Raw genomic sequence first — 25,730 nt, forward strand, 5'->3', positions numbered from 1 at the left:
TTTGCTTATTTATTTGTTTATTTTATGTTTTACAAAGGAGCGACGAGGCTTGATATAAATGTGTGTGGACGTCGCCGCGGTAACGGTCACTTTGAAGGCCCTCGCGGCGCTATCGCATCCGGCCCATACGGCGTGGAGCGCTGTCATGTGGGCGTCCTGCCTCGTGCTTCCGTTTTTCCAGTTTCCCTTTCATTCTTCTTTCTTCCACTTCACGGGCGGAGGGGGGGGCACCGGGCCTGACGGGCGGGGGCTACAGGTCCCTTAAAAGTCCTTAAAAATGTCTCAAATCCGGTCATTTTAAGTCCTCAAAGTCGTGAAATGGTCTTAAACGTGAGGTGTTAATAGTCATAGATCTGATTTTATGAGGTCGTAAAAGTCATGAAATAGGCTCAAGTTTGTAAACGAGGTCAAATATTAAATATTGAATCACAAAGTCATGAAATATAGTTACATTTGAATTTATGAGTTCATAAAAATCATTAAGTAGTCTTATGTTCCAATTTATGAGGTCCTAAAGCGGCAATAGAAAACTTTTTTGCTTTTACTTCTCTTTATGAAGTTAATATTGATTGCACAGTGTAATGGCGACTGAATAATGGCACCATGGGCCTTTACATGGGTTCCCAAGAAGCGTCCGTATCACTGTCCAGTTCTGTCTGCTAACCATTGGGGGATAAGAGAGTGACTGAGAAAGTGTCCCCGTGCACGGTTACACGTGTTGTTTTTGATACAATAAATACATCTACGATAAAAACATGCTGTTATTATTGGTTTTGTTTGCAGAAATGGAGAGCGGTCCGGGGACCGCGGAGATCGGCGGCGCCGCCAACCGTTTAGTCAATGTTTTATTTCCTTGACAGGTTAAAATGACGGGAAAAATACAAATCCGAGAGAACAAATTGGAAAGTAAAAAAGTATTTGTTGTTACAATTCCAATCACTTATCCTGTTATCTGACCCAAAGGAAACTGTGATAATAACCTAATAATAACATAAACGTAATGACATGTCATGTTATTACATGTTAATTACATCTTATCGCATGTTATTACCTGTTATAATGATTGTGATACGATGATATTATTACAGTTCATAGTTCACCTAGTTCATGGAATAAGTGAAGTCATTGCTGTAACGGTAATTACAAATACTGGTAGGTGTAGTTATGTAAACTATAACTATCAGTAGCTATAACAGTAATTCCTCAAATGTAAACTGGTAGTCAAATAAAAACTGGCCTCCGTTAAATGCCGTTCAAATCATTCAATCATCAACATGAACAAACAGTCAAATACAGACAAAAGCTGATACAGCTCCATCAGAGCGACCTTTTCTCCAAACAAAGCAAATACAAACAGTGTGTTTTTATTGTAGATGTATTTAATTTACTCCGTTTCTTACTGCTGAGTAGCAGATCGCTGATCAATTCTAGGGACAAATTCCACGCCGCCCTGAGCTCTCTCGCTCGCCAGCGCTCCAAGCAGGAAGTGCTGCTTCATGGGAAACCAGGAAAACTGTAATTCCCCCGGTGGCTACCGCCACAGGTGTGACTTTCAGGGTAGCTACTCACTCTCTCTTTTTTCACCACATGTGTTTGCAGGGCGTGGCATCCAGACGCTAGTTTGATTTAAAATTCATTCTACAATATGAGCAAATCTACTTATTAAACAGAAGAATAAGATGCAAAAGCCTGCCTTTTGTACATAAGCCTGCTTCCAATTAAGGCCTGCTACCTTCCGCAGTTGAGGTAAATAAAGGCCCCGGTCACTATTTGAGGAAATAGGCTTTATAGCTTGCTAACTGTTTCCCAGTGTTGCTCTGGCAGAATGCCTCTGCTGCTGCTCTGTATTCACCACAGATTTTGTGAGTGAACCTCCACCCCCTAAAAGGCTGCGTCGCTCTTTGCCAAATAAGCACTTTACGCTCGGAGCGATGGAGGGATGTAAAATCACTGGCGCGGAAAAACAAATCTGCTCCATGAATCACAATCCAGTTTGTTTTCTTCAGCCGCTCGGCGTTGGTGTTGGACGTTGGGTTAGATTTACGTTAGCGAGTCGTTAAGTCCTCGCCCAAGTCTTGATGCCAAGGTCCAGATCACGCTGGAGGCTCTTTCTGTGTTTGTTGTTGCCAGGTAACCAAGGAATTGCCTGTCAATTACTCGTTGCTGGGGACCCGTTACCCATGGCTGTGAAGATGTCGTTGACCTATAGCACAAGTTAACAGCAACAACTAATCGACACTACGACCTGGTCCTCTATGATGATTGTTTCCCCGCCTCTCCACACATCCCAATCCCATAATAAGAAAAGAAACAAACAATATGCTGGAAGCTAGGGACAGACCATATGCCTCGACATCCATAGTTTAACCATATATCGCTATTGGTGCTTTTATAAGATATTTATGTAGCGGGGTTAACTCTGCCTTGTGTATTCAGGTCTCATCAATGTGCTCAACACTACTCTCAATACACGACCGACGTGGAAAGCTCGTAAACAGTGCACACTCTGGCCGTAGAACGACGGGACACCAGCAGGTGCGGCCAGTTCCTTTCAGATTTTCGACAAGTTTGATGCACGGAAATGAATGAACAACAGAATGAATTGGGAATTGCAGCACAAAATAGAACTACTTACATTCATCATTGTTACCGTTGATGGTGAAAAACTCTATTTACATAGCAACTGACCAAGAAATAGCACCAACTAGCTAGCTAGTCCGTTATGATAACTTCTTCCTAACACACTTTATCTGCTTTGAAATGTGATAAACAAATGATATTTGCTTTGTAGTGACTTCAGAAATGTACTTTTGGCCATTAAATTACACAGTGCCTTGTAAGAAATCAAGACAAAAAACAGGAAGTTACCAAACTAAGGAAGTTACTCTCACTTTAGAGACAACATTTGACTACGTTGCAATAATGAAAATCCCACACGATATCTCGTCTCATTTCATGATATTGACGTTATATCAATATTGTGATATTATCGATATTATATTGATATTGTGATATGAGACTACATATTGCCTTGGGTTGTAGTTTCCATTGCGTGACTCTAACCCATCCTGAAAGACAACATTTAACTATGTCACAATATTACGGTGACCAAAATCGCCAGACCTTATCTCACAACGTATCTTTTTAACATCCTGATATTATCATTATTATATCAATATCGTGATATAAGAACTGTAAAAAAAAACCTTAAAAAGAAAACGGCCGTTCAGATTAACCACTCATTCACTTATACTTTATGAAACTTCCCAGTCTATCTCCAGTAATTTCCTATTAAAATATATATTTTTCATGTACAAATACTAAACAATAAAAAAAATGCAATTAGTACATAAAACCAAAGAAAAATGTCTGCACATTTACAGTATTAATAAGTCATTTTATAGAATTAATAGAATTAAAAATGTCATTGGACAGGTGGAAAACAAGCATAGTACGTAAAGAATAGCTAAATTGAAGGTAATCCACCTAAATGAAGGGAATTTAGTCGTTATTTTATGAAACTGCCCAGTCTATCTATGGTAATGTCCTATTTGTTTTGTTTTAATGTTCCATGACTAAAAAATGTATGTATAAAAATGCAAAGAGCATGGAGGATTGTAGTTTTTTTTATTACTTTGCTGTAATCCACATTTAACTTCATCACAACAACCAAAATCCCAGACGATGTTTCACAATGTCTCACAATATCGATATTAGAAGGATGTAGGGCCCCGCCCCTGGTGCCTGGAGGCTTTTCCGCCGGTTTTGATGTTTGAATTTTGACCAACCTGTGAAATCCAGGAGAAGCCCCTCCCAAAAAAAAAAAAAACGACCAAAACCTTCACGGCGTCACATTGACAAGGACACTGGCAATGAAACTAAATGAAAGGAGATTGACCTCCGGAGCTTTCCCTACCTACGATGAGCGGAAACCCACCGAAATAAAAGCTTCGGATGGATTTCCTTTTGGTGTTTCCTCGCTGCTCTTTCCGTGATGTTGAAGCGTAGCGTGTGGTGTTCTGTCGTCAGGAGATCCAGACCATCAGCGCCGTGGACAAGGACGAGCCGCCGAGCGCTCATCGCTTCTACTTCTCCCTCGCTGCGTCTGTCGCCATCAACCTCAACTTTACGCTGCGAGACAACAAAGGTAACTCCACCTCCTCCACTCTCTCCCTGATGATTGCTCACGTTTTGGGGTTTTAAAAAAAAACAAACAACACATATTCTGGGTAAATTTGTTGGATATTGTGGTGAGAAACCAAACTTTGCGATGACCTGGTTACCTTGACAACTACGGTCATTTTCGGCAAAGTTCCTTCGTTTTCTATTTGTTGATTTTGTTTCAAATGGTGGAAGTGTCATTGCTTTCACCTGGAAATCCCTGGAATCTACTCACTGGGCTTTTGAAAAATTCGTTCAAATTATCTCATGGGCCCATCAAGATTCAAGATTCAAGATTCAAGAGGTTTATTCGTCACATACATATACATACTTTCATACATATATGCAGTGAAATGTAATGCAACGCACCCGGTGATAACTTACAATATGTCCTAGAGAAAGATTTCTTTCTAATAGACCAACTAACTAACTCCTAAAAAGTAATACAGTAAGTCGAATACTGATAGAATAAAATAAAAATATATATAATAAAATAAAATACAATAAAATAAAATAAAATAAAATGGAATAGATAAAGTGAATATGCTTATGTATGTGGTATGACTATTTATGTATATACAGATATGTGCATTAAAGTGGCATGTGAATAAAGTGAGATAGTGTTTGTGGGATAATACAGCAACCCTGTACAGTGACACAGTATGCGGTACAGTATGCTACATATAGTACAGTAGGCAGTGGTGCCTATGTGAGTGACTCGGTTAGGACCCCTGGTGAGGTCAGCGTTGACAGTTCTTATGACTTGCATGAAATAACTCCGTCTCAGTCTCTGTTCTCGCTGTGTGACTGCGGAGGCGCTTGCCTGACCACAGCAGCTGAAACAGTCCGTTGTTGGGGTGATGAGGATCCTTCATGATCCTGCAGCTCTGCTACTACACCTCCTGGTGTATAACTCCTGCAAGGGGGGGAGGGTAGTTCCAGTGGTACGTTCAGCTGAATGCACCACCCTCTGCAGGGCCCGCCTGTCCTGAGCAGTACAGTACAAAGCGATGTTGCCTGTCAGGATCACTATGGTAACAAGTGTTTTTTATCATTATTACTTCATTTTGCCACATTTTATATTTGTTAAAACAACAAGCAAATCCCATCCATGTCCCAATTAACAAATCCATAATACAGCAAAATTAAGTCACTTTGACAAATAAGTGTTTTACCATAGTAAAATATGTGTTACCATGGCAACACATATTTAACAAACCTGTATTGACCGATATCGGCCCATCCCTAATAAACCTTTATCAGATCTATTATCCATCCATCCATCCATCCATCCATCCATCCATCCATCCCTCTATCCATCCACCCATCCCTCTATCCATCCATCCATCCATCCATTCATCCATCCATCCACCCACTCATCCATCCACCCACTCATCCATCCATCCATCCATCCATCCACCCACCCAACCACCCATCCATCCATCCATCCATCCATCCATCCATCCATCCACCCACCCAACCACCCATCCATCCCTCCATCCATCATCCATCCATCCATCCACCCATCCATCGGTCCACCCACTCACCCTCCACCCCTCCATCCATCCATCCATCCATCCATCCATTCAACCAGGATTATGCATCTTTTCGGTGCTTTTTGGCCACAGAGACAGACAGTATAAAGGCAGAAGCTTCCAGCTGTGACTCCATCAACGTCTGGATGCTGCCAGATGTTTCCTCTACACCCAGGACTCCTTCCGTCCCCCCACTCCTTCCATTCGGTTTTCCTGGCCTTTTTCGAACAGCGGTGTTATCTCTGGGAGCGCTGCTGCATGAGCACTCCGTGCTCCATGCTCCGTGCTCTGTGTGCTGTGTTCCGTGTTCCGTGCTCCGTGATCCATGGCGCGGTGCCACGGCCAAAGTGTCCTCCTGGCAGCACCAAACGCTCGACAGACTTTGAGGCTCAGCTGCGATGGAGCCTCAGCAGGATCCAACACCACCTTCCATCTCCATGTTGCTCTACTCAGGCTCTCAATGTTTTCTTGGCCTGAGATTTCTTCTTCTTCGTCTTCGTCTTCTTCTTCTTCGTCTTCTTCTTCTTCTTCTTCTTCTTCTTCTTCTTCTCCTCCTGGGATTCCAACACTGACCAGAACCAATCTGAGTGTCCGTTGTAAACCCAGCCTGTGCTGCCTGCTTCCATACATCTGTGGCTCAACCTGTTGGTTCAGTTACACTGAAGATGAGGCTACTTCCTACTTTTCTTTGTACATTTATTTTCCAAAGAAACCAAAGTATGCTAATCTGAACATTGTTACCATAAGAGTGGAAAGTGGACGTTACTCATCCCTTACCTTGACGACCATCACCTGCTCCTGAGGAGGAGCTCATGCTGTAGATTCTCATACGGTGCTGCTTCAATCGGCCGCTTGTCGCCTGCAAAACATTTTCTTTAATTTTACCTCTGCAGATGAAATGAGCTGGTGCAGTAAGAAGTAATTTCCCACGATGAGCACAACACTTACACCAAGATCTGTATCTTTTGGCCAGTTTTACAGCAATTAGGTTGGAAAAGCACCAAGTTTGTCATAGCATTGGTATAAAAATAAAAACAGTATTTCCTGAGTGCAGCGTGTGTAAGAAGAAGGTGTTTGATTATGATCCTGATGTTCTGGGGAACAGTGGAACCTGCATCTCTAACCAGCTGTGAACGATAGGAACCAACATTTTAATGATAAACAGACATGTCCTTTAAAGAAAAAGGTTTGCAGCCATGGTTCTGAACAGCAGCTGTTTTGAAGTCATTTAGTAAACAGGATGTGATGTCATAAAGGATGTTCCTGTTCCAGATTGCGTGGGGCTGGTAAACACACACATAAATCACACACATCGTATGGAAAACACTTAGAATCACACACATCCTATGGAAAACACTGAGAATCACACACATCGTATGGAAAACACTTAGAATCACACACATCGTATGGAACACACTTAGAATCACACACATCGTATGGAAAACATTTAGAATCACACACATCGTATGGAAAACACTGAGAATCACACACATCGTATGGAAAACACTTAGAATCACACACATCCTATGGAAAACACTGAGAATCACACACATTGTATGAAAAACACTTACAATCACACACATCGTATGGAAAACACTTAGAATCACACACATCGTATGGAAAACACTGAGAATCACACACATCGTATGGAAAACACTTAGAATCACACACATCCTATGGAAAACACTGAGAATCACACACATCGTATGAAAAACACTTACAATCACACACATCGTATGGAAAACACTGAGAATCACACACATCGTATGGAAAACACTTAGAATCACACACATCGTATGGAAAACACTTTGAATAACACACATCGTATGGAAAACATTTAGAATCACACACATTGTATGGAAAACACTGAGAATCACACACATCGTATGGAAAACACTTTGAATCACACACATCGTATTGAAAACACTGAGAATCACACACATCGTATGAAAAACACTTACAATCACACACATCGTATGGAAAACACCGAGAATCACACAGATCGTATGGAAAACACTGAGAATCACACACATCGTATGGAGAACACTTGGAATCACACACATCGTATAGAAAACATTTACAATCACACAGATCGAATGGAAAACACTGAAAATCACACACATCGTATGGAAAACCCTTAGAATCACACACATCGTATGGAAAACACAGAGAATCACACAGATCGTATGGAAAACACTGAAAATCACACACATCATATGGAAAACACTTAGAATCACACACATCGTATGGAAAACACTTAGAATAACACACATCGTATGGAAAACATCTCAATGTCTCATTTTCTAATATAGATGCATCAAAAACAAGCATGGCTCCTAATTAGTACAGAAAAGTCCTCTTTGTGTGTTGAGTGTGTTGTTCTGTTGTTCTGTACTTGTCGTGTTTAACAGCCTTCATCTTTAAACACATTCTTATTAATAGGGTCAAACACAATCGTTTCGGGGACAAATAAATCTGCCTCGAGTTTGTTTTTCCAGTCATCCCATTTTTTCTATTTTGTTTCTTAGATTCGTAGCAGTGATGTTTTGTTTTAGTCCTTCATATAAAGGCACACAGAGCTTTTTATTCTTTATTTCCTTTTTACCCTTTTTATCTGAACACGTTTGATGTGGAGCAACGGAACGGAACGTTAAAACAACCAAATTATTACTGCCGAAGCCAAGGGTGTCGTCCCAACTTGACCCTTCCAACTGCAGTTGCTTGTGTGTACACGAGTGTGTGTGTGTGTGCACGTGCGTGTTAAGCCTCGTGGTTCTGTTTTCACTCCATCTTCTCTTCGTCCTCTGTCTCTCTCTCTCTGTCTCTCTCTCTTTGTCTCTCTCTCTCTCTCTCTCCCTCTGTCTCTCTCTCTGTCTCTCTCTCTCTCTCTCTCTCTCTCTCTGTCGCTCCCTCTCTCTCTGTCTCTCTCTCTCTGTCTCTCTCTCTGTCTCTCTCTGTCTCTTTTTCTGTCTCTCTCTCTCTCTCTCCCTCTGTCTCTCTCTGTCTCTCTCTCTCTCTCTCTGTCTCTCTCAATCTCTGTCTCTCTCTCTGTCGCTCCCTCTCTCTCTCTCTCTCTCTCTCTCTCTCTCTCTTTCTCGCCCGACCACATTTCATCCAAAAAGTTTTTATCTTCCAAGCTGATCAGTGGTGCATCAACAGGTGGTGCAGAGCTCTCAGTGTGAATCTGCTGAATGGTGTGAATGACACCATCTGCTGACATGGCAGCTCGCTTTTCGGACTTTTAGGAACTTTCTACGGCACAGCCTAACGGTGGCAAATGAACACAAATGATTTGTTAGTTTATTTGACGTCCTTGCGACGTGTCAGCTGTTCACTAGACCTGCGGCGACTACACATCAGGAAAGTCAGGCTGCCTTTTTTATTTAAGATTACACTGAAATTGAAACCATTACGTCTGACTTTACCCATCATGCATCTTGTTCACTTTTGAAAAAAAAACCAGATTATCAGAGAATTAAAGTTAGAAATCTCTTTTTCTTAAACAGCGCCCCCTACGTCATGTGATGTCATCTTTTCTCTCCACGTCATCTGAAATATTTACTGATGCAGCTGGGCTCGGTGGTGTTACATATATTGTTACACTATAGATGGATGTTTTGTACAGGATGAATACATATCTGTACAGTAATACGGGCATGGATATCATTGAATGAGCAGGTGTGAGTTATTGCTTTTACAAATGTATTACAATGTCTTCAGTGGGTTTTAATAAATTTTACCGTCTCATTCAAGCGACGCTGCAGTGAACGGCAGCTTGGCCAGAGACGCTCAGAGTGTTTTTTTATTACAGATTTAGATCTATTTCCCACTTTCCTACTCGTATAAAACCAAAATCGTGAACAGAACGGAGAGACGGTTCTACTCGGTCACGCTGCGGAGACGCTGTCTGAGAAAAAGACGGGTTGTGTTTTTATTTGATTTTGTTAAAGCTACAGTCGCGGTGCTTCCGCATCCCAAGCGGCTGTAGAACGGAGCAGCCGCCTGCTGCTGCGTTTCACTCTGCGTCACGTCAAGATGTTAAAAAAAAAAGATGTTTACCCGCAAACTCAAAACATCTATATTTTTTCCTGTATGTTTGCTGTTGCCTGTATTTTTGTTGTTGTTATTTGTTATTCCAACCATCTTCTCCAGAAACCCAACATTGTAAATTCATAAATAAAACGATTTGCCGGTTCTTTGTTGCCCCTTAACCGCCTCCCGAACAGTAACCTCTGAACCGCCCTCGTGTCCCCAAACTCTCCAGACAACACGGCGTCCATCCTGACCAAGCGCGGCGGCTTCCAGCGTCGGGAGCAGCCGGTCTACCGCCTCCCGGTGGTGATCATGGACAGCGGCAACCCCGCCCTCAGCAGCACCAACACGCTGGCGGTGCGCGTGTGCGACTGCGACTCGGACGGCGTGGCGCTATCCTGCGGCGCCGTGGCATATACCTCCACCGGGCTGAGCACCGGCGCCCTGCTCGCCATCCTGGGATGCATCATCACGCTGCTGAGTAAGACCCTGCGATGACCTTTGACCTGCAATCTGTTAGCCTAGCCTGCGAGTGATTGGCGTTTTCCCTCTCGTTGTTGTGTACATCCGTAAAAGGCTGAGAAAGGGGGCAAGGGTCTGCAGGATGTGTGTAGCCAAGGGATTATAGACCATCAAGACCCCCGGTTAAAAAGAGTGGGCGTGGCTCTGAGTTGGAGGGAGTTGGGCCTAGAAAATCCAACCGATCATGATTTTTCAGATTGCCTTCCCAGACCAGAGCTGGTTATTGGTGGGATTTGTTGAAAAAGTGGACCATTTTGTTGTGTTTGAAGAACTCAGAAAGTGGGCGGGGTTTCTGCTGGATGGGTGTGAATTATAGACCACACCCCATTCGTCAACTGAATTGATGTTAGTGAGAATCGCTGTCACTCATGGTCAACTAAGCCATATTTCCTCCTTGTATTGGTGGTATTCATTGAAACCATAGAACCGGCTCCTATAACCCTTAATATTTCAGAAAGCAGCTTCCACAATATTGTTTCCTTTTAGTCCATGTTTCCCAGAATTCAGTCAGGTGGCGGTAAGATGTTTCCACGAGAACAGGACATTTTTACCACCATCACCTCCTGTGCATCCAAGGTTTCCCTTCTAAAGATGGATTCCTGAATGGGCCTCCCGGGCCCAGGGGCCCTTAAGAAAATTGAGCCAGAACTCAAGAAGAGAGACAAATTCTAGGGACAAGGGAAGCCGGCTGGCAACCGCTGCCTGAAAGCTGCGGGGCCCCCAAGGGCTCATTTATTTGACAGAACAGCCGTGGATGTCAGTCCAAAGGACACATATCCTTCCTGGGGTCCAAAAATTCTCTAGAATCACAAAAGGATGAACATTTATTTGGCTGGCTAGATAGTCGGTGATGACACATGGGTTTGTCACTACAGCTGAGGCCTGATGCCTCAGGCTTCACGCTGCTTGGCATGCTCGCTGAAGAGCACCCTGGCTCATTGAGGGGCCTAATCCTACCATTTGAGTATTTATTCAATGGATACATTTGCTGTCAATGATTATTTGGTGGAGGGCCCCACCACCATATGATGTATGAGTGAGATCTGATTCTGATTCTTAGGCCCAAGGGCCCAGGGAGTATCGGGATGGATATACCCGATGAAATGAGCTTTTATCACTGTGTTGTTTGAACCATTGAAAGCTTGCCGGCACGAGGACCCAAATCGCCGAGAGAGAGGAGACGGCACGGAGGCAGGTGGTGGATTCAAATGAGTTTTAACGCCATCGGTTCAGTAAATACCTTTACAAAACACTGCGATAAACACGAACGCCAACAAAGCTGAAACTGGTGCCGTCAAACAAGCAGGCTTCGGCAAAAGCAAACAAACCCAGACTGCAGCGTGAAGCAGGGTTGACGACTCAGTACAACTAGAATGAGGCGGCTTGTGTTCAGCCAGCGAACAAACAATATCACTGCATGGTTTCATAATGACATGACCAGGATCCTCATGTCCCTCACCGTCAGGAAAAAGGGCAGCGCTACCTGGGTCTAGGTCCAGTAGGTCCTGCAGGTCTGGTGGAGGTCCAGCAGGTCCAGCAGGTCCAGTTGGTCATGCAGGTCCAGCAGGTCGGGTGGAGGTCCAGCAGGTCCAGCAGGTCTGGTGGAGGTCCATCAGGTCCAGCAGGTCTGGTGGAGGTCCAGCAGGTCCAGCAGGTCTGGTGGAGGTCCAGCAGGTCCAGCAGGTCTGGGGGAGGTCCGGCAGGTCCAGCTGGTCCAGCAGTGGTCAAAATGACCATGGCTGGATGGGTTTTCCTGTGAATACACCCCCTTTATGTGGGAGAATGTCCTCATGAAAATTTGATGCAGAGGTTGAAGGTCTTCATGGTGTCGGGCCGGAGATTCAAAAGCGTTGCTCTCAATTAGTCCAATGTCCAAAGGTGGACCAGGCTCCCCTTATGTGGGCCGTGGGAGCACACGCCAAATGTTGTAATCATCCATGAATGGTGCCATCATGCAAGTTTTCCATCAGCGCAATTTTAAAAGTCAGAAGTACAAGACTGTTTCTTATGTGCGCCTTGATTGGCTCAGAGACAGAGAAGGCGGGACGTCTGGTGACGCGTGCTCTACGTTCTCACTCGCCACTGGGTAAACAGCACCAAAGCACCTTTTGAGGGTTTTTGGACCATATTTGTCATTGTTTTGAGTTGTTAGTTGATTTCCAATGAACATACATTTGCATAAAGCAAGCATACTGTATTTGTCCACTCCCGTGTTGATAAGAGTAATTGAGTCATAAGAGTATTAAACACTTAATATCCCTTTCAGGTAAATTTTGAACAGATAAAAAAGTGTGATTCATTTGTGATTAATTGCGATTAAAAATGTAATTGATTGACAGCCCTAGTATTCATGCATATGAAGGAATGAGTAAAAGCTAAAAAGGATCATCGTGGAAAATAAAAGTGCCTAATCTATATATACTGTATATTCTGTATATATACAGCATACGCTGTTCGAAGAAACATTGTCATGACATTGATTTTACAAGGTGCTGGAAACATTCCTTACAGATTCTGCTCCATGTTGACACGGGAGCAGAGTTGCTGCCGATTTCTCCAATCTTGAAAATATAATACAACTTTGTCATGTGGTGGATGGTATTTTGAAACTTATATTATATTCACTGAATTTAAATCTTGTCACTGTGGAAGCCATTGGAATCCACTGAACCCATTGCCATTTTGGTGCAACCAAATCTATATTCTGTGTTAATGCCTGAGTGTGGCCTGACAGCAGACTCCATCAGCTGCCGCTGGTTATTTTGTGATAACGACCATTCTTAACTAATCAGCAACAAAGGGCTGCGTTCAGCACTAATGCTGCTTCCAAGGCGGCCCGGAGGAGTCAGGTGTTCAATGGAGATGGAGGAAGCTTAAAAGAGCTAAACGACACCAACCGACGTGTGCAGGTTGTGGGTTCAGACGAAGAGTCAGCCTCCAGATGTAGCAGCTTGTGATTCTGTTTTTCAAAGTATGTCAAGAGAAACCAGTGAAGAGGAGGAGAGGAGCTCGATCCCAGCTGGACTCTGTGGTGGGACAGGTCCAGCTGAGCGCTGCCGTTGAGCGCTGCCGTTGAGCGCTGCCGTTGCAGGTTCAAGTCCCGATTTTCCCGTCCCAGTCACCAGTGGGGTTTCCTTTAATCAGATGATCTGAGGACACAACAACATCAGTGAAGACTCAGAGGCTCAAAGGTACAAGCCGCTGTATGAGGAGTTCAGGGGCAGAGTACTTGATTCGTTCGATACCAAGCTAGCTTTTGAAATCCCGCACAACGTGGGCGCATTTAAAAGTGCCCTGAGATCAGCGCTGAGTGAGGGGTGACCTGGTGGCGTGACGGTGTTGTTATCATAGACCCAGAATATCTTCTGCAGGCGTGGCCATTTCGACTCCCTAGTAGGCCTAACGCTCGAACAAGAAATCCTGCTGCGCTGGGACGCGTGATGGAAGGGGTTTTTGGACAGGAAGCGGTATGTGGCTGAGGTTTCGAAAGATTTCAAGATGGACGTTAAAAGATGTGCTTCCACCTCGTGTGTCTGGTGAACTGTTGATCTTTCTGTCAGATCCGCTTGTACCACAGTAGATCAGACCCAGACTTCATCAACTTTTAAAACTTGAGCGATGGGACGATTGGGGCAGTGAGGGCATCAAGCCGGCCCCCAGGGATGCACCCAATCCCAATACCTTATTTGGGAAAGCAAAAATAATGCGATGGAAACAGATAATTCTCCTACCCGAAGTGGCTCCATATAATTCGCAAAAACAAGCCATGACTGTGACAAGCCATGTCTGTGTCATATATATATATATATATATATATATATATATATATATATGGCGGGGGAGCTTGCAGCTTGAGTATCCAAAGACAAGACATACATTTGGCTGGGGGGGCCATAGGGTGGGCAATCACACTTTCTGAGAGAGAGAGAGAAAAGGAGATAAACGTAGAGTGTGAGGATCTGGAAATACATTTCGTCATTAATTATATGCCAATTATAAACCGATTTGATGCATGGAAGGCACAAAAATCACATTGCCAGTCAATATTCGGTTTGAGAAAACAGCTTTTGCCTGATTTAAACCACGCCCACTTCCAGTCAAGTACAGGTGATTTTGTTGGTTAAACAGATGATGATGTCCCTGTTCACCTCCGCCAGCCGCCTGTCTGCACAACATGTTCTGGGAATGCGATAACAACACTGCCACTGCCTCCTCACTCAGCCCTGTTCTCCAGGTGTCCTTTAATGTGTCCGTAGCTAGGTATCGAACCATCAAGTCCTCTGACCTTGAACTCTTCCTACAGCAGCTTACCCCTTTGAGCCACGGGGTCTTTCCGAGGTTCGTCGTCGTCTCCAATAATCTGATTTAAGAAACCTCAGCGGTGACTTGGCGGTGCTAAAAGGCAGTGTCAGAAAGCATCACAGGGCCAGGGGTCAGCATGGACACTGTGAGCTCCCATACGCAGCAAGCTGCCATGCACTGTGTTCTACACCTTTCTATCGTAGCAACATACACTTTTTCAACACTTTGTGCTACAGAAGTTCTACAGTGGCATCGAGCCAGACGGGCTACACCTGGCTCCCCACGTGAATCAATGAGCCTTGGGCCCCATGACCCTGTGGCCTGTTCACAGGTCGTCCTTCCTTGGACACTTTTGGTAGTAACCACTGCAGAGCGGGAACAGCCACAAGACCTGTGCTTGTGGAGATGCTCTGACCCAGTCGTCCAGCATCACAATGTGCTCCTTGTCAAAGTGGCTCAGATCCTTACGCTGCTTCAACACATCAACTTCAACAACTGACTCTTCACCTGCTGCCTCATATATATATCATATATAACACTATATATATAGTAATAATATATAACACTATATATATAGGAATAATATATAACACTATATATATAATATTCATATATAACACTATATATAATAATACTTATATATAACGGTATATATATAATAATAATATATAACAGTATATATACAATAATTATGCTGCCCTACATGTCAGAAGGCATAACGGCAGTGTGTAAGTAAGTATAAAATAATAATATATAACAGTATATATACAATAATAATATATGTGACCCACCGCATACTTTGGGGTCATTTGGCGACTTTCGAGAAATTTTGCATCATTTGAACGTGGAGAATCAGAGCTTCCAAACAAGGTGTCACTTGTGCAAATCAAGCAAATATTTGCACAAGTGACAGAAAGCTATGACTTGTTAATGACAAGGGTGTGGCAAACTGTGTTTCTGAGATAATCACCTTCAAAGTTTTACACACACCACCCTTATTCAGCCAGCTCCCACAATGCAAATGGTTTGGAGGACCAACAAAACGACATGGCTACTTAACATACTGCTGAATGGGCCAATCATGAACAGCTTCAACAACACAACAAATTTTGTTTTCAAAAAATATTTTATTTAACAGTAAGAATATACATGTTTTATGAAAGGGGAATTATTCAGGAGTTTAAAAGTACGGACCACACAACAAAATTTAGAGTCTATTGATATTATGAGTCCCAGAAAATCTGAAATCTGAAAATCTGTCACCAACCTCGACGGACTTCATCACGTCATCGACGTCATCGATCGTTGTAACAACAACAGACGTATCGTCGGTCTCCTCCGGTGGCTCTTGAAAATATTCAGTTTCATCGTCACATTAAGTTTGAAATCCACTGTTTGAAATGTTCTCCAAGTTCAGAGTAATATCACATTCAGCATCTCTGTCCTTCTCCACGTCTCTGTGCGAGAACTGACTCTCCTCGTGGAAAATGAAGCCCAGTACGCGCTGCTTACACTGACTTGGATCTATCGCACTGGTCAGATTAAGATCCCAAATATGACTCAGAGCTTCCTCCACCCGCTTCACGTAATCCATAACGATACGGAGAAGAAAGTTTTCACAGACAAGTGAGACCGGAACACCCCTGTGCTGCGCTTTAACCGTCTGTTTACAGAAGTGACGTAGGTGCGTGACGCGAAGGGTTTTTCTTCTTCGCCGTTTCACAACAGTAGCTCCGTGTGTGTAAAAGTAGTACGATTTAAAGGTTGAACTCTATTAAGAGGGTTTCACATTGTGACTTCACATCACATGGAATATGGAGGAATGATCTTCACCTAGACGCTCGCTTTAAAGGAAACGCTCGATCTGCGTTATTCAGCGCTGTTCCGTGTCCCGGTAAGTGACCTCTGTTTCCCCATTTAATTTAACGGGAATATTTAACTCCACGGTTTAACATTTTTCTACTATTTATAAATCAAACTGGGTTTTGAAAATACGTTGAAAGATTAAAAAACACAAAGGAACACGAATCTTGAAAAATCTCACTTTCCTTCAAGAAAGGTTTTTTCAATTCTTTTGGCTGCTCCTGGCCATTTTAGAAATGTGCGAGATGGCGGCTTTTGCTGTGGTGGGACACATATAACAGTATATATATAATGTGCGTGGGTGTGCGTGGGCGTGGCTGTGTGTGGCCGTGGGTGTGTGTGTGCGTGGATGGTTGTGGGCGTGGGTGTGCGTGGGCGTGGGCGTGCGTGGGTGTGGGCGTGCATGGCCGTGCGTGGGCGTGGGCGTGCGTGGGCGTGGGTGTGGGCATGCGTGGGCGTGGGTGTGCGTGATCGCGGGTGTGCTTGAAGCGATGGGGCACAATTTGCGCACATTGTGTTTTTTTTCTATTTGACTAAATTTCCTTTTTGAACAAAACTAAATAAGCCCCGTGCCCCCGTCTGGATTCAAAGATTCCATCCGCTGTCCCACGTCGCCGTGCATTCGCCGGCCATGTTTACCTCCGTATGACAGCGTGTGACATCGTTGTTGGCTCTGTACGTGCGGGTTCGGGATTGTGACACATTCACACTGGAATCCCACATTGGCCACATTGGAAGTACAACGTGAAGAGCCAAACAGGTTGAAGTGTGAACGTGGCCTTGGACGATCAGGGAGTGCGGGACACTTCACGAGACCCTCGAACAACATTAAGAGTTTTAACAAGGGGTTAAGTGTGGATTTAAACCGGTGACTTGAGAACTCACTGAGCTATCCCTTCCGCTGTTCCAGCTGGACTTCTTTTGTGTGATCTTTGTTGAGTTTACCCACAAAGCTACACGTAGACGCAGGAGAGCCCAGTGCGGACCAAACCGACGGATCATGGTGTAAAGAAAGGACGAGAAACAATCCTCTAGAGGAGTGAGGATCGAGACAGAGCGGCCTTGAAACCTCCTCTGTGGAGTCACTAAGAATGTCAGAATTGAAAGATAATCGTGCAAGTACTGTACTACCAGCACCCCTGAGAGAAGGTACCATCTTGGGTAGAACATGAACATGGCGGGAACAGCCCTCCAGCCCTCCTCGCCAATTCATTGATTTTTTTTTAAATTGGATTTTCTTGACAAATGGAACAAACAATGAGGCAAAAAGGGTTACCATAACGCACAGTAACCTTGATGTAGTAACAGATGTAGTGCATTGGGGCGTAGCTAGAAAGTTATCTTGACCGCTGGAAGCAGCATTAGAACATGGGTAGACCGTGGTCGTAAAGTGATGCACATGCTCAGCAGCAAAACACAGGCAGGCTGTGCCGCTAGAAAACCTTCCCCGCACCATGACACCACCCGCAGCAGCCTGAACAGTTGATACCAGGCACAATGGGTTCATGGCTTAATGTGGTTTACATCAAACTGTGACCTCACAATCCACCTGCCGCAGAAGGAATAGAGGTTGGACAGACCAGGCAACGTTATTCTCGTCTTCCACTGTCCAGGGGCCGGTTCCGGTGCCTCCCTGTTCAGCTGGAACCAGTCAGGCCACTCTCCTCTGACTGGCAGAACCAGCCGTTCACTGGACGATTTGTATGTTTGTGTTTCACACCATTCTCTGTCCACTCTAGAGACTGTTGAGGTGAAAATCCCAGCTGGCTGCAACCCGTCTGGCACCAGCAATTATTCCACAGACAAAGTCACTTACAGTAGATCATCATCATTCTGGTCTGAACAACATGTCTTCATGCTTTTATGCCGCAATCATGCTGCCAATCATGCTGCAACATGCCACAGGCTCCTATTTGTGTTAATGAGTAGGTGTACACAGCTGTACCTTATTAAGTGGCCACTATATATATATATATATATATATATATATATATATATATATATATATATTCAATGTTCCTTTCAAATAAATCCATTATTTTTTCCCTAATATGGTAGTGAAATGTGAATGTCCTTGGCAACTGTTTTGGAAAAGCAGAACAGACGTCTCTAAATAGAAGCAATTAGAACACGCCTGTCAGGATCACTCGCTCCCTCATTCATACAATGTATTTTTCAAACTAAGAATTGATTCCAAAAAATACCCTTAAGCCTTGGGACTGATTAAACTTTTATTTGATTTTCTAGATGCAAAAAACAAAAAACCTCAAACATTGCAATAAAAAGAATACTAATGGATGCTGTCAGAAACAAGGGAATTCACCGTTGTGTTGTGTCCTTTGTTTTTGTGATTTGGGGCTGTTTTATAAAATTTTTTCCATTGAGAGAAAACTCTCTGGAGGCAGTCGGCTCTCTAAGATTCTTAGATTCCAAGTTTCTTTTTTGTTCCTATTAGTTTTGGGGACATTTTGAGATACCCTGCCCCTTCAACACCTGCTACTGTCGTTGTGGTAGTGGTTGCACAAAGCACTTACTCGCAATATTACAAGGTCACAGTCTTTAACCTGTTAGTATAGTATAGATTGGATGGTATAGATTGTCCACAGTGGAGGTTACATCCCTCAACCTCCGCTAAGCGTCTGCATTACTGCTCATGAAACCCGCAGAGTGAGCATTATCCTTCCATCATCCCATCTGGAAACCTCGGTCAGACTGTAGAAGAGGCCTAAACAGGACGTGCAGAATCCATAATGAGATTTTATTAACTTTTTATTTCATTCCCCTTGAAGGTAGCTTTTCTTATATGGCCTCCCTTTATATTTTTTTCTTCCTGTGTGTGATGAATGAAAATTTCAAAAGAGCAACAGAGGGAGAGAGAAAAAAGCTGTGGCCATGCAGGCCTGAGCCTGGCATTGCAAATGGAAGCCGGCCGTATCCTGTGAGACATGGCCCTCCAGCCACAGGCTCAGAACTAATGGCCTCCAGTTTAATACAGCTCCAAGCCGCTGTTTCGGTGTTCGTGTGTCCTTCCTGGCAGGGGTTGAAGCAACTCATTTCCAACAGTCGATGCTGATGTAATTGAGTATTAGGTATGAGATCTGAGGTATTCCACTCCTACTTTACTACTCTGATGATCATTTATCAGCATGCGATAAATGATCAGTTTATTCGGCTGTCTGAAGGCGGACAGGTCGAGCAGTGTCATTTGCATCGTGGTGTTATGGAAAAAAACATTGGAGGAGATCACAGCCGGTGATCGGGATCCGGTGTGGAGGTCGATTTGCGGAGGGCCCAAGAACGAGCCCTGAGGGACACCAGTATTAATTGGACCTAGAACGTCTCCATGAACAAGTACGGTACACAAGTAGGATGCAAACCAGCGAGAGTGTAGATCCTGGACTGTCGATTTCAGAGAGGATAGAGAGGAGGACTTTGGTGGTGTCAAGGCCACGCTCTAAAATTGTATATTTCTAAAATATTTCATCCTGACCAATAACCCTATTTTATGCACAAAAAGAATAAGTCAACATGAAAAAAAAGATTTAAAAAAAAGGTTAGGTCTTTTTGTCGGGTTAACTCGATTTTTCTATGGATGTATTCACTGTGTGGAAAGATGGAAGTGTCAGTAACATGGACATTTAAAATTTGAATGCTGCCACTTAATTGTGTCTGTTAAATGATTGCCCATGTTTTGATGGCCTTTGACATGAAATTATATGAAAGCCTTCCACGTAAAGTTCAATATTTGGAATGTATCTTGGTAGTACAAGGATACTTTGAATACTTGGTCCACTCCTGTTTAGTCATTCTGCCATTTTTTGCTTGAAATGTCGACATTGAGTTTGCATCAACGATGAGACTGCCTCCAGAGAGGAGGTGGAGGTGGAGGTGGAGGTGGAGGCGGAGGCTCCAACCAGCGGGTGCCACGACGACAACCTGTCTCTCAACATCTGAAAAACCAAAGAGATGATGGTGGAGCACAGCGGACAGCAGGGAGGCCGACGCCTCGCCGTCCTGGGCAGCTTGATTCAGGACATCAGGCACAGAGCACAGCCCCCAGACGCAGACGCTTCTCCCTGCTCCGTCGGTTCCAACCCCACCCCGCTCGCAGGGTTCCAACCCCACCCTACGAGCCCAGGTCTGGACAGGCCTTCCTGGAGGATCAAACCGTCCACTGTAAAAGTCTGCAAATTGGAATTCTCCCTCCACTCTTGTTGAGTTGTTGTGGCTGTCAGGCCGTCATCACCCTCCACGTTGCATCCCCTTGTGCTGGTCCCCAGCGCTGCCATCAAGGCCTCTTTCAATCGGGCTGTGATTGCATGTGATTGTCGCGCCGTTGGATGAGCGCAGTGAGGGCTGCGCTGCTCCTCTCCTTCCCTCTCTCTCTCTCTTTCTACACCTTCGTTTGTCTATCTTCCTTTCTTTCTCTCCTTCGCTCCGTCTTCTCAGGTGAGAGGAACAGAACCCGGTCAATCAGCCCGAGCCGAGCCTCATTACCCTGGTACACCCTGACTGGTGTACTACATAGACAACTCTCTCTCTCCCTCTCTCTCTGTCTCTCTCTCCCTTTTTCTCTCTCTCTCCCTCTCTCTCTCTCTCTCTCTCTCTCTCCATCTCTCTCTCTCCCCTTTTCTCTCCCCCCCTCTCCCTCTCTCCCTCCCTCTCTCCCTCCCTCTCTCACTCTCTCCCTCTCTCTCTCTCTCTCTCTCATGTTACTCACCAAATTGTTCTGTGGACATTCTCCTTTCTTTGCAGCTATATTCAGAGTTTAGGGAGAGGACCACCTGCTGGGCCGGCTGACATCTTTTTCTTTTCACTGCTTGTTGCAGGTGTTGTACAGTTGAGCCGTTAGCTCCGTACTCCTGCCGCTCATTACTCTTAACCCAGTATTTTTAGAATTTGAATGGAGTCGGCCGTACAGGTACATCGGGTTATTGTACCTCCTTTCTCCTCGTATACAAGGGCACGGACATTAAAACTTGCGACGTGAAAATATATATTTTTCTGCTATTGAGTTGTGTATAGGTATATATACTTTTTAAATGGTATTTTTTAATGGTACAGTTTGCAGGTTTCCATGATAGATCCAAAGTACAAAGACAAATCATTATTTTTCCCCCAGGATTGAATGGCTTTTTATTTTGCCGCTCCGGGTCAGGGATGCATCATTTCTCCAGAGGGCCAATTAGGACATTTCCTGGTCCTCCAGACACTTATTTATCCATCCCACGCTTCCTCCCAGGCCCCCTCCCTCCCTCCATTCATCTCTTCTTTTTTGTTTTTCCGTCCTCTCTCTCCGTCCTTCTCCGACTCTTTTAACCGTTTTAACCGTGATCGAATATCACGCTTCTCTGATGAAACGAGGACATCATTCTATTGTGATGGTGGTGAATGAATGATGATGAGACCACATGGCCTCCTTCTCCGTCCGATTAGATGTCTGGAGCGTTTTGACCCATTTGAGAACAGAGCAAAACCCAAGGCAGAGTTTTAGTGTGGTATTAATACTTCACGTTGGAGGGTAGTTCAGCTTGATCAACCTCAGTTGTATTATTCAACGTTTGAATATTTTCATGTTTTATGGAGAAGATGAAGAGGGAAGAGATTCTCCGTATCTCAGGCCCTGCTCCACCGTGGGCAGACTGGGTGGGACCTTTACGGGTTTTAAACGTAGATGTACAGTAGATCTTTAGGAGACGCATTGGGGTGGACCTTCCTCCTCCACCCAATGGTTCCCCAAAGGTGATGGAGAACCCCAGCTTCTAGATGGTCCTTTCTGAAGAGTTGGGTCGAGTTGGATCCTCCACCATATTGGTGGAGATGAGTTGGAGGTTCTACCTCCACTACTGGTGGAGATGGAACCTGATACTGGTGGAGATGGGGTGGGGGTAGAATGACATACTGGTGGAGATGGAACCTGATACTGGTGGAGATGGGGTGGGGGTAGAATGACATACTGGTGGAAATGGAACCTGATACTGGTGGAGATCGAGTGGGGGTAGAACTCGATACTGGTGGAGGTGAGGTGGAGGTAGAACCTGATACTGGTGGAGACGAGGACCTGGTACTGATGGAGATGGGGTGGGGGTAGAACATCATACAGGTGGAAATTAGTTGGAGATGGGAACCTGATACTGGTGGAGGTGGGGTGGAGGTGGAACATCATACTGATGGATATGGGCTAGAGGTTTAACTTGATACTGGTGGAGATTAAATGGAGGTCAGACCCCAATCAACAGGTCCCTGGCACCAACCTCCCAAGGAGACAATGGTCTACACTCAATCGCTTCAGGACTGGACGTGGCCCCTGCTTGGCAGCCTTCACAAATGGGGCAGTAGCCCCGCTCCACTGTGTGCTTGTGGAGAGGAGCAAACCATGGAACACATCAAAAACCCTCTTCAAAAACTGAAAGGAGGAGTAGTCACCTCCACAGCACCAGGAGGCAACTGCTTGGCTTAGGGACTTTGCATTTGCTAAATAAAAATAAATGGAGGTGGAACCAGATACTGGTGGAGATCCCCATCTGGTATTGGTGGACATAAGCTGGGGGTAGAACATCATTCTAATGGAGATGGAGGTGGAACGTCATACCTATGGAGATGAGGTGGAGTCAGAAGCTGAGACAGGTGGAAGTGGAGAGGAGAGGGGTGGTGCAGTGAGAATGATGAGAATCAGCTCAACGCTGCTTATTCCGTAATTTGTCTGAGAATTTTCCTATAAATATTTCAGTTCCTCCGCCTCTCCTCAATCCCCGTCTGGAGGTGCAGCATGTGAGTAAATAACCAGACTGAGGCTCCACAGAAGTATTCAAGTCAACAGAGCCAGAGGGAGAAAGAAATCTGGTTGTAATAATGATGCTGAGAGTGAAAGGGCAACGCAGCAAAGTTGATCTTTTGAAGGATCGCTACACCCATGGCTACGCCCGAACAACACGGATTGAATTACCTGGGCTACCATGGGCCACGGGAGGAAGGGGCTGTACTGCCCGGTCCAGGTTGAGGGTGGAGGTAGAACCTGGCACTTGGTGGAGGTGGGGTGGAGGTAGAACCTGATAATGGTGGCGATGAGGTGGAGGTAAGACTTGATAATATTGGAGATGGGGTGGAGGCTGATCATGCTCTCTCGCCGGTGGCTGCTGAATGTCCAGTTATGGCGGCGTCTTTGAGGCCCCGGACCCTGAGGAGCTTTGCTGGAGGAGCTTGTTCACGTTGGAATCCACTGTGGAGCAGCTGCTGAGCTAAGCACAACTTGAAATGCATGAGCTGCTCAAATCAAAAGGAAAACCCTCTTCCACCAAATGGGGAAATGGCCGACGTTCTGTCTCGCAGCTCAAAAAGCCGAACATGAATTATGGGAAAGCTTCATGAATATTAGCAGGAGCCGCCACGACGGGCGGGGCTCTTGAGGGCCAACGTTGACGTGCCAACAGGAGTCGACCATATTGGACTGACAGCCATTCATCAGGGAATCTGTATCGGCGCTCACTGTGACACCACCTCCACCTTCCTCATTTGCTCCCTTATTACGGGGTGTGAAGTGGTGTTTGCCACCGGTTCCTTTGCTCTCCCTCTCTCCCTCCCTCTGCAGCCCTCAGTCGTGACGCGCTGCGAGGGGAAGAAGTATGGACCCGTGGAGCCATATTTCACTGGCAGACGCTTGACACTGATGGATGGAGCATCATTAGACATTTGCCAGTTTTCTTGGGCGGAGAGTTATTTTCAGCAGTAACGTATGGGAGCGGGAGCAGGGGTTGGAGCAGGGCTCCCGGAAAGTTCTCCGAGGGCCACCAATTCCAGTTTGGTGAAGTTTTCTACATGTCTTGAAACAACATTTAAGATGGAGGTGGTGGTTGGGGGGGGGGGGTAGCGAGAGCCCCGGAACAGCGTGGTGGTGTAACACATTCTGGCTTCCAAGGGAAGAGTGAATTATTTGGTCCAGAGTATTATTTGCAAGAGACCAGGACTGGATTCATATCGCTTATTAGAGGTGGGCTCCAGTTAACCATGCTTACCGTGTTAGCTCAGTGCATTGCCGCAGATGGGATCGGCTAGCCTAGCTCCTGTCAGGTTAGGAGAGTACAAGTACACACTATAAACCATATAAAATATATAGAATCATAAAAAATAAAGAAATTATCATTAATAAGAACCAGAAATTGTGTTTGTTTTTGTTTTGAAATTGTGTTGTAATTGTGTTAATTTTTTAACATGTATTTTTGTTTGTTTTCTATATTTTTTGTACTGTTTTGCCTATATGCATGTATATTATTATTATTATTATTATAGTTATTAGTTTTGTTATTAGTAATATTATATATTTGTGTATTTAATATTATTATCATTATAATTTTTATTGATAATATTATTATTATTATTTGTAAAAACCAGTCCATCCATTCCTGCTTCCATTGACCTTTGACCTTCTCCCCCCGCAGTGATGGTGCTGCTGATCGTGACGATGCGGCGGCGGCGGAAGGAGCCTCTGATCCTGGAGGAGGAGCGCGACGTGCGCGAGAACATCGTGCGCTACGACGACGAGGGCGGCGGCGAGGAGGACACGGAGGCCTTCGACATGGTCGCCCTGCGCAACCTTAACCTCAACGCCGTGCGCGAATCGGCGGCGGTGGTCCGCCGCGACGTCACGCCAGACACGCCCACCTTCTTCCGCTACACCGCCACCGCCGCCATGCCACCGCAGCCCGCCTCCACCTCCTCGCGCCCGGGCTACAAGTCCCTGCCGGACAACGTGGTGTTCCGCGAGTTCATCTGGGACCGGCTGAAGGACGCCGACGTGGACCCGACGGCGCCCCCTTACGACTCGCTGCAGACCTACGCCTTCGAGGGCAGCGGCTCGGTGGCCGAGTCGCTCAGCTCGCTGGAGTCGCTCAGCTCTGACTCGGAGCAGAACTACGACTACCTGGGCGGCTGGGGACCCAGGTTCAAAAAGCTGGCCGACCTCTACGGGACCAGCGACGCCACCAGTGTCTTCTCCTAGCCCCCGATAACTGCCTTGGCAAAGGTTTTATTTAGGGATGGGGCGGGGGAGGGCGGGCAGGGCGGGCAGGGCGGGGGAGGGCGGGCAGGGCGGGGGAGGGTGACGGGGACTTGGACACCGTTGAACCAGAGGAAATTGTTAAGAGAGGAACTGAGTTGGTCTTTCTGCACCGTGCAGCAGCAATGATGATGATGATGATGATGATGATGATGATGATGATGATGATGATGATGGCGATGATGATGGTGAAGATGATGATGATGATGATGATGAGGATGATGATGATGATGATGTTAATGATGATGGCGATAATGATGATG

The 25,730-nt window shown here is 45.1% G+C and overlaps 1 protein-coding gene across 1 annotated transcript in view; it reads left to right on the forward strand.

Annotated features, from left to right (window-relative positions):
- LOC307244631 (cadherin-7-like) overlaps nucleotides 1-25,410 on the forward strand; it is a gene marked incomplete at both ends in the record, with an annotated part of 143,361 nt that extends 117,951 nt beyond the window's left edge. Inside the window, 3 exons of the mRNA XM_080019885.1 lie at nucleotides 4,030-4,147; nucleotides 9,961-10,209; nucleotides 24,851-25,410. Of these exons, the coding sequence (XP_079876011.1) occupies nucleotides 4,030-4,147; nucleotides 9,961-10,209; nucleotides 24,851-25,410 (927 nt within the window). The remainder of the gene's footprint in view (nucleotides 1-4,029; nucleotides 4,148-9,960; nucleotides 10,210-24,850) is intronic.
- Between the last annotated feature and the right edge of the window lie 320 nt (nucleotides 25,411-25,730).

The sequence above is a fragment of the Zeus faber genome (assembly GCF_960531495.2).
Source record: "Zeus faber genome assembly, chromosome: 19".
Classification (NCBI taxonomy): domain Eukaryota; kingdom Metazoa; phylum Chordata; class Actinopteri; order Zeiformes; family Zeidae; genus Zeus; species Zeus faber.